Below are 14,918 nucleotides of genomic sequence, written 5' to 3'. Positions count from 1 at the left end.
AGGGGGAAGTGGTCTGGAAGGTAGGGGGAAGTTGTCTGGATGGTAGGGGGAAGTGGTCTGTAGGGGGAAGTGGTCTGTAGGGAGAAGTTGTCTGGAAGGTATGGGGAAGTTGTCTGGAAGGTAGGGGGAAGTGGTCTGGAAGGTAGGGGGAAGTGGACTGTAGGGGGAAGTGGTCTGTAGGGGGAAGTGGTCTGTAGGGAGAAGTGGTCTGGAAGGTATGGGGAAGTTGTCTGGAAGGTAGGGGGAAGTGGTCTGGAAGGTAGGGGGAAGTGGACTGTAGGGGGAAGTGGTCTGTAGGGGGAAGTGGTCTGGAAGGTAGGGGGAAGTGGTCTGGAAGGTAGGGGGAAGTGGTCTGGAAGGTAGGGGGAAGTGGTCTGGAAGGTAGGGGGAAGTGGTCTGGAAGGTAGGGGGAAGTGGTCTGGAAGGTAGGGGGAAGTGGTCTGGAAGGTAGGGGGAAGTGGTCTGGATGGTAGGGGGAAGTGGTCTGGATGGTAGGGGGAAGTGGTCTGGAAGGTAGGGGGAAGTGGTCTGGAAGGTAGGGGGAAGTGGTCTGGAAGGTAGGGGGAAGTGGTCTGTAGGGGGAAGTGGTCTGTAGGGGGAAGTGGTCTGGAAGGTAGGGGGAAGTGGTCTGGAAGGTAGGGGGAAGTGGTCTGGAAGGTAGGGGGAAGTGGTCTGTAGGGGGAAGTGGTCTGGAAGGTAGGGGAAGTGGTCTGGAAGGTAGGGGGAAGTGGTCTGGAAGGTAGGGGGAAGTGGTCTGGAAGGTAGGGGGAAGTGGTCTGGAAGGTAGGGGGAAGTGGTCTGGATGGTAGGGGGAAGTGGTCTGGAAGGTAGGGGGAAGTGGTCTGGAAGGTAGGGGGAAGTGGTCTGGAAGGTAGGGGGAAGTGGTCTGGAAGGTAGGGGGAAGTGGTCTGTAGGGGGAAGTGGTCTGGAAGGTAGGGGAAGTGGTCTGGATGGTAGGGGGAAGTGGTCTGGAAGGTAGGGGGAAGTGTGCGTAACTGTTTTAACATGTGTGAGAACCTGTGTGTGTGTGTGTGTGTGTGTGTGTTAATCTGTGTGTGTGTGTGTTAATCTGTGTGTGTGTGTGTGTGTGTGTGTGTGTGTGTGTGTGTGTGTGTGTGTGTGTGTGTTAATCTGTGTGTGTGTGTGTGTGTGTGTGTTAATCTGTGTGTGTGTGTGTGTGTGTAATCTGTGTGTGTGTGTTCTGTTTCTCCAGGGAAGTAGCAAAACCAGGGCTCAGAGAGAGAACAGCGAAGGAGACATCAGTTCATCTGACTCTACACTGAACTCCACTGAACAGGTATCTATATCTAACTCTACTAGACAGGTATCTATCTAACTCTACTAGACAGGTATCTAACTCTACTAGACTGGTATCTAACTCTACTAGACTGGTATCTAACTCTACTAGACAGGTATCTAACTCTACTAGACAGGTATCTATCTATATCTAACTCCACTGAACAGGTATCTATATCTAACTCTACTAGACAGGTATCTATCTATATCTAACTCTACTGGACAGGTATCTATCTATATCTAACTCTACTGGACAGGTATCTATCTATATCTAACTCTACTGGACAGGTATCTATCTATATCTAACTCTACTGGACAGGTATCTATCTATATCTAACTCTACTGGACAGGTATCTATCTATATCTAACTCTACTGGACAGGTATCTATCTATATCTAACTCTACTGGACAGGTATCTATCTATATCTAACTCTACTGGACAGGTATCTATCTATATCTAACTCTACTAGACAGGTATCTATATCTAACTCTACTAGACTGGTATCTAACTCTACTAGACAGGTATCTAACTCTACTAGACAGGTATCTAACTCTACTAGACAGGTATCTAACTCAACTAGACAGGTATCTAACTCTACTAGACTGGTATCTAACTCTACTAGACTGGTATCTAACTCTACTAGACTGGTATCTAACTCTACTAGACAGGTATCTATATCTAACTCTACTAGACTGGTATCTAACTCTACTAGACAGGTATCTAACTCAACTAGACAGGTATCTAACTCTACTAGACAGGTATCTAACTCTACTAGACAGGTATCTAACTCAACTAGACAGGTATCTATCTATATCTAACTCTACTGGACAGGTATCTATCTATATCTAACTCGACTGGACAGGTATCTATCTAACTCTACTAGACAGGTATCTATATCTAACTCTACTAGACTGGTATCTAACTCTACTAGACAGGTATCTAACTCGACTGGACAGGTATCTAACTCTACTAGACTGGTATCTAACTCTACTAGACAGGTATCTAACTCTACTAGACAGGTATCTAACTCAACTAGACAGGTATCTATCTATATCTAACTCTACTGGACAGGTATCTATCTATATCTAACTCTACTGGACAGGTATCTATCTAACTCTACTAGACAGGTATCTAACTCTACTAGACAGGTATCTAACTCTACTAGACAGGTATCTAACTCTACTAGACAGGTATCTAACTCTACTAGACTGGTATCTAACTCTACTAGACAGGTATCTAACTCTACTAGACTGGTATCTAACTCTACTAGACAGGTATCTAACTCTACTAGACAGGTATCTAACTCTACTGGACAGGTATCTATCTATATCTAACTCTACTGGACAGGTATCTATCTAACTCTACTAGACAGGTATCTATATCTAACTCTACTAGACTGGTATCTAACTCTACTAGACAGGTATCTAACTCTACTAGACAGGTATCTATCTAACTCTACTAGACAGGTATCTATCTATATCTAACTCTACTAGACAGGTATCTATCTAACTCTACTAGACAGGTATCTATCTATATCTAACTCTACTAGACAGGTATCTATCTATATCTAACTCTACTGGACAGGTATCTAACTCTACTAGACAGGTATCTAACTCTACTGGACAGGTATCTAACTCTACTGGACAGGTATCTAACTCTACTGGACAGGTATCTAACTCTACTAGACAGGTATCTAACTCTACTGGACAGGTATCTAACTCTACTAGACAGGTATCTAACTCTACTGGACAGGTATCTAACTCTACTGGACAGGTATCTAACTCTACTGGACAGGTATCTAACTCTACTAGACAGGTATCTAACTCTACTGGACAGGTATCTAACTCTACTAGACAGGTATCTAACTCTACTAGACAGGTATCTAACTCTACTGGACAGGTATCTAACTCTACTGGACAGGTATCTAACTCTACTAGACAGGTATCTAACTCTACTGGACAGGTATCTAACTCTACTGGACAGGTATCTAACTCTACTGGACAGGTATCTAACTCTACTGGACAGGTATCTAACTCTACTAGACAGGTATCTAACTCTACTGGACAGGTATCTAACTCTACTAGACAGGTATCTATCTAACTCTACTGGACAGGTATCTAACTCTACTAGACAGGTATCTAACTCTACTGGACAGGTATCTAACTCTACTGGACAGGTATCTATCTAACTCTACTAGACAGGTATCTAACTCTACTAGACAGGTATCTAACTCTACTAGACAGGTATCTAACTCTACTAGACAGGTATCTAACTCAACTAGACAGGTATCTAACTCTACTGGACAGGTATCTAACTCTACTGGACAGGTATCTATCTAACTCTACTAGACAGGTATCTAACTCTACTAGACAGGTATCTAACTCTACTAGACAGGTATCTAACTCTACTGGACAGGTATCTAACTCTACTGGACAGGTATCTAACTCTACTAGACAGGTATCTAACTCTACTGGACAGGTATCTAACTCTACTGGACAGGTATCTAACTCTACTAGACAGGTATCTAACTCTACTGGACAGGTATCTAACTCTACTAGACAGGTATCTAACTCTACTAGAGGACATTTCTCCAAAAAGTACGATCTTCGTCCCCATGTTACAGACAGCATCAAGCATCATCAGGAACCGGGATTCAACAGACAGGTTTTTCAACTCCTCATTTGTCCAGTGTTGATGATGTCGTGCCCACTGGAGACACTTCTTCTTGTTGTTAGCTGATAGGACTGGAACCCGGTGTGGTCGTCTGCTGTAAATAGCCAATCCGCATCTGTTTCTGACATCCTGAATCCGGCGTGCCTGGCCCCGCCCATCACACCCCGCTCAGAGTCACTTAGTTTCACACGTGTTGCCCAGTCTAAAGTCCAATGGAACAGTAACTGAATGTCTTGATGCCTGTCTGTAGGAGTCCTCCATTATGGTGAATGGGACGGTGTACCTAATAAACTGTCCGATGGAACAGTAACTGAATGTCTTGATGCCTGTCTGTAGGAGCCATCCATTATGGTGAATGGGACGGTGTACCTAATAAACTGTCCGATGGAACAGTAACTGAATGTCTTGATGCCTGTCTGTAGGAGCCATCCATTATGGTGAATGGGACGGTGTACCTAATAAACTGTCCGATGGAACAGTAACTGAATGTCTTGATGCCTGTCTGTAGGAGCCATCCATTATGGTGAATGGGACGGTGTACCTAATAAACTGTCCGATGGAACAGTAACTGAATGTCTTGATGCCTGTCTGTAGGAGTCCTCCATTATGGTGAATGGGACGGTGTACCTAATAAACTGTCCGATGGAACAGTAACTGAATGTCTTGATGCCTGTCTGTAGGAGCCATCCATTATGGTGAATGGGACGGTGTACCTAATAAACTGTCCAGTAAAGTGTAAACTGTCTGCCTCTAACTCCAACTTTCTCTCTCTATCTCCTCCCTCCATCTCCCTCCCTCTCCTTCTCCCTCCCTCCCCAGGACCCCTCCCTAGAAGACCCCCTCCCCTCCTCCAATCCTCTGCGGTCTCACAACTCGACAGGGGACCTGAAACGTCTGGACACCTCTCCTCTCTCCGTCTCTCCTTCCTTCTCATCCCTGTCTCTGTCCTCCCGGGACGCACTGTCCCAGTCGCATGGCTTCAGGCGGAGAGCCAGCACCTTCAGCCACTCCCCTTCCTACCACGATCACGCCCCTTCCTACCCTGACCACACCCCCTCGTATACACACACACCCCAGGTACCCAGCAGCTCCACCAAGCCCAAACTGGTTCGGCACTACTCTGTCAGCACCGACACTCCGCACCAGAGCAAGTAAGAGCTGGTGTGTGTGTGTGTGTGTGTGTGTGTGTGTGTGTGTGTGTGTGTGTGTGTGTGTGTGTGTGTGTGTGTGTGTGTGTGTGTGTGTGTGTGTGTGTGTGTGTGTGTGTGTGTGTGTGTGTGTGTGTGTGTGTGTGTGTGTGTGTGTGAGATCAACAAGCATTTAAAATAATAGTTCACATCCCTTCTATTTGTGTGGATGGTTTTAGTCTGTCTTGTTGTCCTGAATGGGACACACTCGGCACTTTCCTGACATGTCCACAAAACACACACACACACACACGGAGTTCCTGTCATAGGTACGACACTTCCTGTTGTGTTCCTCCTGAGGAAGATCAACACCCTCTCCTCCATCACCCGCTACACTCCTTTTCTTTTGAATTTCCATCCTTATTCTCTCTCTCTCTGTCTCTCTCTCTCTCTCTCTCTCTCTCTCTCTGTCTCTCTCTCTGTCTCTCTGTCTCTCTGTCTCTCTGCCTCTCTCTCTCTCTGTCTCTCTCTCTCTCTCTCTCTCTCTCTGTCTCTCTGCCTCTCTCTCTCTCTCTCTGTCTCTCTGCCTCTCTCTCTCTCTCTCTCTCTCTCTCTCTCTCTCTCTCTCTGTCTCTCTCTCTCTCTCTGCTCTCTCTGTCTCTCTGTCTCTCTGTCTCTCTGCCTCTCTCTGTCTCTCTGTCTCTCTGTCTCTCTGCCTCTCTGCCTCTCTCTCTCTGTCTCTCTGTCTCTCTGTCTCTCTGTCTCTCTGTCTCTCTGTCTCTCTGTCTCTCTGCCTCTCTGCTCTCTCTCTCTCTCTCTCTGTCTCTCTCTGTCTCTCTCTCTCTCTCTCTCTCTCTCTCTCTCTCTCTCTCTCTCTCTGTCTCTCTGTCTCTCTGTCTCTCTCTGTCTCTCTGTCTCTCTGTCTCTCTGTCTCTCTGCCTCTCTGTCTCTCTCTCTCTGTCTCTGTCTCTCTCTCTCTCTCTGTCTCTCTCTGTCTCTCTCTGTCTCTCTGTCTCTCTCTCTCTCTGTCTCTCTCTCTCTCTCTCTCTCTCTCTGTCTCTCTCTCTCTCTCTCTCTCTCTCTCTCTCTCTCTCTGTTCTCCAGACGACTCCAGGCGGACCCTACTCTTCCTTTCCTGTCCTTCCCCTCTCCTCTTCTCTCTCATCGACCCTCATCCCCCTCTCTCGGGGGTCGCCTGGCCAAACGAAGGTGAGCGCCTTCACCCCTCCTTTTTTTCTTCTGTCCCTGCTACTTCCTGTCTGTCATTATCACTGTGTTTCAGTGTCTGTCCCTGCTACTTCCTGTCTGTCATTATCACTGTGTTTCAGTGTCTGTCCCTGCTACTTCCTGTCTGTCATTATCACTGTGTTTCAGTGTCTGTCCCTGCTACTTCCTGTCTGTCATTATCACTGTGTTTCAGTGTCTGTCCCTGCTACTTCCTGTCTGTCATTATCACTGTGTTTCAGTGTCTGTCCCTGCTACTTCCTGTCTGTCATTATCACTGTGTTTCAGTGTCTGTCCCTGCTACTTCCTGTCTGTCATTATCACTGTGTTTCAGTGTCTGTCCCTGCTACTTCCTGTCTGTCCCTGCTACTTCCTGTCTGTCATTATCACTGTGTTTCAGTGTCTGTCCCTGCTCCTTCCTGTCTGTCCCTGCTACTTCCTGTCTGTCATTATCACTGTGTTTCAGTGTCTGTCCCTGCTACTTCCTGTCTGTCCCTGCTACTTCCTGTCTGTCATTATCACTGTGTTTCAGTGTCTGTCCCTGCTACTTCCTGTCTGTCCCTGCTACTTCCTGTCTGTCATTATCACTGTGTTTCAGTGTCTGTTCCTGCTACTTCCTGTCTGTCCCTGCTACTTCCTGTCTGTCATTATCACTGTGTTTCAGTGTCTGTTCCTGCTACTTCCTGTCTGTCCGGTCTATATCTTTAATGTTTCTCTCCTTTCTCTCTCTCCTCCTCTCTCTCTCCTTCTCTCTCCTCCTCTCCTCCTCTCTCTCTCCTTCTCTCTCCTCCCCTCTCTCTCCTTCTCTCTCCTCCTCTCTCTCTCCTTCTCTCTCCTCCTCTCCCTTCTCTCTCCTCCTCTCCTTCTCTCTCCTCCTCCTCTCTCTCCTTCTCTCTCCTCCTCTCTCTCTCCTTCTCTCTCCTTCTCTCTCCTCCTCTCTCTCTCCTTCTCTCTCCTCCTCTCTCTCTCCTTCTCTCTCCTCTACTCCTCCTCTCTCTCTCCTTCTCTCTCCTCCTCTCTCTCTCCTTCTCTCTCCTCCTCTCTCTCTCCTTCTCTCTCCTTCTCTACTCCTCCTCTCTCTCTCCTTCTCTCTCCTCCTCTCTCTCTCTCTCCTTCTCTCCCCCTCCTCTCCTCCTCTCTCTCTCCTTCTCTCCTCCTCCTCTCCTCCTCCTCTCTCTCTCCTTCTCTCTCCTCCTCTCTCTCTCCTTCTCTCCCCTCCTCTCCTCCTCTCTCTCTCCTCTACTCCTCCTCTCTCTCTCCTTCTCTCTCCTCCTCTCTCTCTCCTTCTCTCCCCTCCTCTCCTCCTCTCTCTCTCCTTCTCTCCTCTCATCTCTGTCAGTCCTCTGGGAGGTCTGCGCGCTCGTCTCCGCTCCTCCTCCTCTGTTCCCAACTTCCTCAAACTCCTCGCTCCTGTCCACGAGAGCCACACCTGTGACTTAGACAAGAGGAGGTATACCACACCATACACCATACACCATATACCACACCATACACTACACACTACACCACAGCACACTTTCCATACACCACACACCACACACCATACACCACACACCACACACTACACCACACTGTACACCATAACATACACCACACACCATACACCACACACTATACACCACACACCATACACCACACACCATATACCACACCACACACACTACACCACAGCACACTTTCCATACACCACACACCACACACCATACACCACACACCACACACTACACCACACTGTACACCATAACATACACCACACACCATACACCACACACAACACACCACACACCATACACCACACACCATACACCACACACCATATACCACACCACACACACTACACCACAGCACACTTTCCATACACCACACACCACACACCATACACCACACACCATACACTACACCACACTGTACACCATAACATACACCACACACCACACCACACACGACACACCATACACCACACCACACACCACACACACCACACCATACACCACACACCATACACCACACACACCACACACCATACACCACACCACACACTACACCACCCACCATACACCACACACCATACACCACACCATACACCATACACCACACACCCCACCATACACCACCCACCATACACCACACCACACACCATACACCACACCATACATCATACACCACACACCACACCATACACCACCCACCATACACCACACCACACACCATACACCACACCATACACCATACACCACACACCACACCATACACCACACCATACACCACACCACACACCATACACCACACCATACACCACACCACACACCATACACCACACCATACACCACACCACACACCACACACCATACACCACACCATACATCATACACCACACACTACACCACCCACCATACACCACACACCATACACCACACCATACACCATACACCACACACCCCACCATACACCACCCACCATACACCACACCACACACCATACACCACACCATACATCATACACCACACACTACACCACCCACCATACACCACACACCATACACCATACACCATACACCACACCACCCACCATACACCACACACCACACCATACACCACACACCACACACCACACACCACACCACACACCACACACCACACCATACACCATACACCACACACCACACCATACACCATACACCACACACCACACACCACACCATACACCACACACCACACACCACACACCACACCATACACCACACCATACACCATACACACACACACATACACCACACACCACACACCATACACCACACCATACACACACCACACCATACACAATACACCACACACCCCACACCATGGGGTGTGTATTTAATGTTGTGTGTCCCAACATGGGGGTTGTGTGTGTGTGTATTAATGTGTGTGTGTGTGTGTTTACAGTGACGTAGCAGCCCTGTCCAGTCCGGTAGCAGTGTGTGTGTGTATTAATGTGTGTGTGTATGTGTATTAATGTATATGTGTGTGTATTAATGTGTGTGTGTGTGTGTGTGTATTAATGTGTGTGTGTTACAGTGACGTAGCAGCCCTGTCCAGTCCGGTAGCAGTGTGTGTGTGTGTGTGTGTTTCAGTGACGTAGCAGCCCTGTCCAGTCCGGTAGCAGTGTGTGTGTGTATTAATGCGCGTGTGTGTGTGTATTAATGCGCGTGTGTGTATTAATGCGCGTGTGTGTGTGTATTAATGTGTGTGTGTGTGTGTATTAATGTGTGTGTGTGTGTGTGTGTGTGTGTGTGTGTGTGTGTGTGTGTGTGTGTGTGTGTGTGTGTGTGTGTGTGTGTGTGTTTCAGTGACGTAGCAGCCCTGTCCAGTCCGGTAGCAGTGTGTGTGTGTATTAATGTGTGTGTGTGTGTGTTTCAGTGACGAGCAGCCCTGTCCAGTCCGGTAGCAGTGTGTGTGGTAGGAGACAGTCTCTACGGAGACACTCCTGGAGACAACAGATCTTCCTTCGTGTCGCTACCCCTCAGAAAAACACTGACAGCAATGGTACGTACACACACGCACGCACGGCACGCACGGCACGCACGCACACACACACACACACACACACACACACACACACACACACACACACACACACACACACACACACACACACACACACTGTTTGAGTAGGGAGGGTGACTGTATCTTGTATCAGATAAGGATGTGTGTTCTTCATATCAATAGTTGTCCGTCTTCTGAATGTGAATCTACTGCATGTGGTTTGTCTTACAGGTAAAGATTCTAAATGAGTCCTTCTAGTTCTAGAATGTGAATGTGAATCTACTGCATGTGGTTTGTCTTACAGGTAAAGATTCTAAATGAGTCCTTCTAGTTCTAGAATGTGAATGTGAATCTACTGCATGTGGTTTGTCTTACAGGTATAGATTCTAAATGAGTCCTTCTAGTTCTAGAATGTGAATGTGAATCTACTGCATGTGGTTTGTCTTACAGGTAAAGATTCTAAATGAGTCCTTCTAGTTCTAGAATGTGAATGTGAATCTACTGCATGTGGTTTGTCTTACAGGTAAAGATTCTAAATGAGTCCTTCTAGTTCTAGAATGTGAATGTGAATCTACTGCATGTGGTTTGTCTTACAGGTAAAGATTCTAAATGAGTCCTTCTAGTTCTAGAATGTGAATGTGAATCTACTGCATGTGGTTTGTCTTACAGGTAAAGATTCTAAATGAGTCCTTCTAGTTCTAGAATGTGAATGTGAATCTACTGCATGTGGTTTGTCTTACAGGTATAGATTCTAAATGAGTCCTTCTAGTTCTAGAATGTGAATGTGAATCTACTGCATGTGGTTTTGTCTTACAGGTATAGATTCTAAATGAGTCCTTCTAGTTCTAGAATGTGAATGTGAATCTACTGCATGTGGTTTGTCTTACAGGTATAGATTCTAAATGAGTCCTTCTAGTTCTAGAATGTGAATGTGAATCTACTGGCTAGTCCCCTATAGTAATAATTGATGCATTTAGCCTGGATAGTCCCCTATAGTAATAATTGATGCATTTAGCCAGGATAGTTCCCATAGTAATAATTGATGCATTTAGCCTAGATAGTCCCCATAGTAATAATTGATGCATTTAGCCTGGATAGTCCCCATAGTAATAATTGATGCATTTAGCCAGGATAGTCCCCATAGTAATAATTGATGCATTTAGCCAGGATAGTCCCTATAGTAATAATTGATGCATTTAGCCTGGCTAGTCCCCATAGTAATAATTGATGCATTTAGCCAGGATAGTCCCCTATAGTAATAGTTGATGCATTTAGCCTGGCTAGTTCCCATAGTAATAATTGATGCATTTAGCCAGGATAGTCCCCATAGTAATAATTGATGCATTTAGCCAGGATAGTCCCTATAGTAATAATTGATGCATTTAGCCAGGATAGTCCCCAGGATATAGTAATAATTGATGCATTTAGCCAGGATAGTCCCAGGATAGTAGTAATAATTGATGCATTTAGCCAGGATAGTCCCCATAGTAATAATTGATGCATTTAGCCAGGATAGTCCCCTATAGTAATAATTGATGCATTTAGCCAGGATAGTCCCCTATAGTAATAATTGATGCATTTAGCCAGGATAGTCCCCTATAGTAATAATTGATGCATTTAGCCAGGATAGTCCCCTATAGTAATAATTGATGCATTTAGCCAGGATAGTCCCCTATAGTAATAATTGATGCATTTAGCCAGGATAGTCCCCATAGTAATAATTGATGCATTTAGCCAGGATAGTCCCCTATAGTAATAATTGATGCATTTAGCCAGGATAGTCCCCATAGTAATAATTGATGCATTTAGCCTAGATAGTCCCCATAGTAATAATTGATGCATTTAGCCAGGATAGTCCCCTAGTAGTAATAATTGATGCATTTAGCCAGGATAGTCCCCATAGTAATAATTGATGCATTTAGCCAGGATAGTCCCCATAGTAATAATTGATGCATTTAGCCAGGATAGTCCCCTATAGTAATAATTGATGCATTTAGCCAGGATAGTCCCCATAGTAATAATTGATGCATTTAGCCAGGATAGTCCCCTATAGTAATAATTGATGCATTTAGCCAGGATAGTCCCCTATAGTAATAATTGATGCATTTAGCCAGGATAGTCCCCTATAGTAATAATTGATGCATTTAGCCAGGATAGTCCCCATAGTAATATGCATTGATGCATTTAGCCAGGATAGTCCCTATAGTAATAATTGATGCATTTAGCCAGGATAGTCCCCTATAGTAATAATTGATGCATTTAGCCAGGATAGTCCCCTATAGTAATAATTGATGCATTTAGCCAGGATAGTCCCCAGTAATAATATGCATTTAGATGTCCCCATTTAGCCAGGATAGTCCCCTATAGTAATAATTGATGCATTTAGCCAGGATAGTCCCCATAGTAATAATTGATGCATTTAGCCAGGATAGTCCCCATAGTAATAATTGATGCATTTAGCCAGGATAGTCCCCTATAGTAATAATTGATGCATTTAGCCAGGATAGTCCCCTATAGTAATAATTGATGCATTTAGCCAGGATAGTCCCCTATAGTAATAATTGATGCATTTAGCCAGGATAGTCCCCCCCATAGTAATAATTGATGCATTTAGCCAGGATAGTCCCCCCTATAGTAATAATTGATGCATTTAGCCAGGATAGTCCCCTATAGTAATAATTGATGCATTTAGCCAGGATAGTCCCATTTAGCCAGGATATAGTAATAATTGATGCATTTAGCCAGGATAGTCCCCTATAGTAATAATTGATGCATTTAGCCAGGATAGTCCCCTATAGTAATAATTGATGCATTTAGCCAGGATAGTCCCCTATAGTAATAATTGATGCATTTAGCCAGGATAGTCCCCTATAGTAATAATTGATGCATTTAGCCAGGATAGTAATAATTGATGCATTTAGCCAGGATAGTCCCCTATAGTAATAATTGATGCATTTAGCCAGGATAGTCCCTATAGTAATAATTGATGCATTTAGCCAGGATAGTCCCCTATAGTAATAATTGATGCATTTAGCCAGGATAGTCCCCTATAGTAATAATTGATGCATTTAGCCAGGATAGTCCCCCCTATAGTAATAATTGATGCATTTAGCCAGGATAGTCCCCTATAGTAATAATTGATGCATTTAGCCAGGATAGTCCCCCCTATAGTAATAATTGATGCATTTAGCCAGGATAGTCCCCATAGTAATAATTGATGCATTTAGCCAGGATAGTCCCTATAGTAATAATTGATGCATTTAGCCAGGATAGTCCCCATAGTAATAATTGATGCATTTAGCCAGGATAGTCCCCATAGTAATAATTGATGCATTTAGCCAGGATAGTCCCTATAGTAATAATTGATGCATTTAGCCAGGATAGTCCCCCCATAGTAATAATTGATGCATTTAGCCAGGATGCATTTAGTCCCCTATAGTAATAATTGATGCATTTAGCCAGGATAGTCCCCATAGTAATAATTGATGCATTTAGCCAGGATAGTCCCCATAGTAATAATTGATGCATTTAGCCAGGATAGTAATAATTGATGCCCAGGATAGTCCCCTATAGTAATAATTGATGCATTTAGCCAGGATAGTCCCCATAGTAATAATTGATGCATTTAGCCAGGATAGTCCCCTATAGTAATAATTGATGCATTTAGCCAGGATAGTCCCCCCCATAGTAATAATTGATGCATTTAGCCAGGATAGTCCCCTATAGTAATAATTGATGCATTTAGCCAGGATAGTCCCCTATAGTAATAATTGATGCATTTAGCCAGGATAGTCCCCTATAGTAATAATTGATGCATTTAGCCAGGATAGTCCCCTATAGTAATAATTGATGCATTTAGCCAGGATAGTCCCCATAGTAATAATTGATGCATTTAGCCAGGATAGTCCCCTATAGTAATAATTGATGCATTTAGCCAGGATAGTCCCCTATAGTAATAATTGATGCATTTAGCCAGGATAGTCCCCTATAGTAATAATTGATGCATTTAGCCAGGATAGTCCCCATAGTAATAATTGATGCATTTAGCCAGGATAGTCCCCTATAGTAATAATTGATGCATTTAGCCAGGATAGTCCCTATAGTAATAATTGATGCATTTAGCCAGGATAGTCCCCTATAGTAATAATTGATGCATTTAGCCAGGATAGTCCCCTATAGTAATAATTGATGCATTTAGCCAGGATAGTCCCTATAGTAATAATTGATGCATTTAGCCAGGATAGTCCCCATAGTAATAATTGATGCATTTAGCCAGGTCCCCTATAGTCCCCTATAGTAATAATTGATGCATTTAGCCAGGATAGTCCCCTATAGTAATAATTGATGCATTTAGCCAGGATAGTCCCCTATAGTAATAATTGATGCATTTAGCCAGGATAGTCCCCATTTAGTAATAAATAATTGATGCATTTAGCCAGGATAGTCCCCATAGTAATAATTGATGCATTTAATAGTCCCCATAGAATAATTGCATTTATAGTAATAGTAATTGATGCATTTAGCCAGGATAGTCCCCTATAGTAATAATTGATGCATTTAGCCAGGATAGTCCCTATAGTAATAATTGATGCATTTAGCCAGGATAGTCCCCTATAGTAATAATTGATGCATTTAGCCAGGATAGTCCCCTATAGTAATAATTGATGCATTTAGCATTTAGCCAGGATAGTCCCCATAGTAATAATTGATGCATTTAGCCAGGATAGTCCCCTATAGTAATAATTGATGCATTTAGCCAGGATAGTCCCATTTAGCCAGGATAGTAATAATTGATGCATTTAGCCAGGATAGTCCCCATAGTAATAATTGATGCATTTAGCCAGGATAGTCCCCTATAGTAATAATTGATGCATTTAGCCAGGATAGTCCCCTATAGTAATAATTGATGCATTTAGCCAGGATAGTCCCCTAGTAATAATTGTAATAGTCCCCTATTAATTGATGCATTTAGATGTCATTTAGCCAGGGATAGTCCCCATAGTAATAATTGATGCATTTAGCCAGGATAGTCCCCTATAGTAATAATTGATGCATTTAGCCAGGATAGTCCCC

At 44.3% G+C, this 14,918-nt stretch overlaps 1 protein-coding gene across 1 annotated transcript in view; it reads left to right on the top strand.

Annotated features, from left to right (window-relative positions):
* Positions 1 to 9,467, top strand: part of LOC127921929 (TBC1 domain family member 1-like) — a gene marked incomplete at its 3' end in the record, with an annotated part of 23,090 nt that extends 13,623 nt beyond the window's left edge. The window contains exons 7-11 of the mRNA XM_052505552.1: positions 1,214 to 1,297; positions 4,790 to 5,121; positions 6,202 to 6,306; positions 7,661 to 7,771; positions 9,434 to 9,467. Coding sequence (XP_052361512.1) covers positions 1,214 to 1,297; positions 4,790 to 5,121; positions 6,202 to 6,306; positions 7,661 to 7,771; positions 9,434 to 9,467 — 666 coding nt within the window. The remainder of the gene's footprint in view (positions 1 to 1,213; positions 1,298 to 4,789; positions 5,122 to 6,201; positions 6,307 to 7,660; positions 7,772 to 9,433) is intronic.
* Positions 9,468 to 14,918: the final 5,451 nt, after the last annotated feature.

Source organism: Oncorhynchus keta, unplaced genomic scaffold (genome assembly GCF_023373465.1).
Source record: "Oncorhynchus keta strain PuntledgeMale-10-30-2019 unplaced genomic scaffold, Oket_V2 Un_contig_24026_pilon_pilon, whole genome shotgun sequence".
NCBI lineage: Eukaryota > Metazoa > Chordata > Actinopteri > Salmoniformes > Salmonidae > Oncorhynchus > Oncorhynchus keta.
This window is presented reverse-complemented; position numbering and strand designations above follow the sequence as displayed.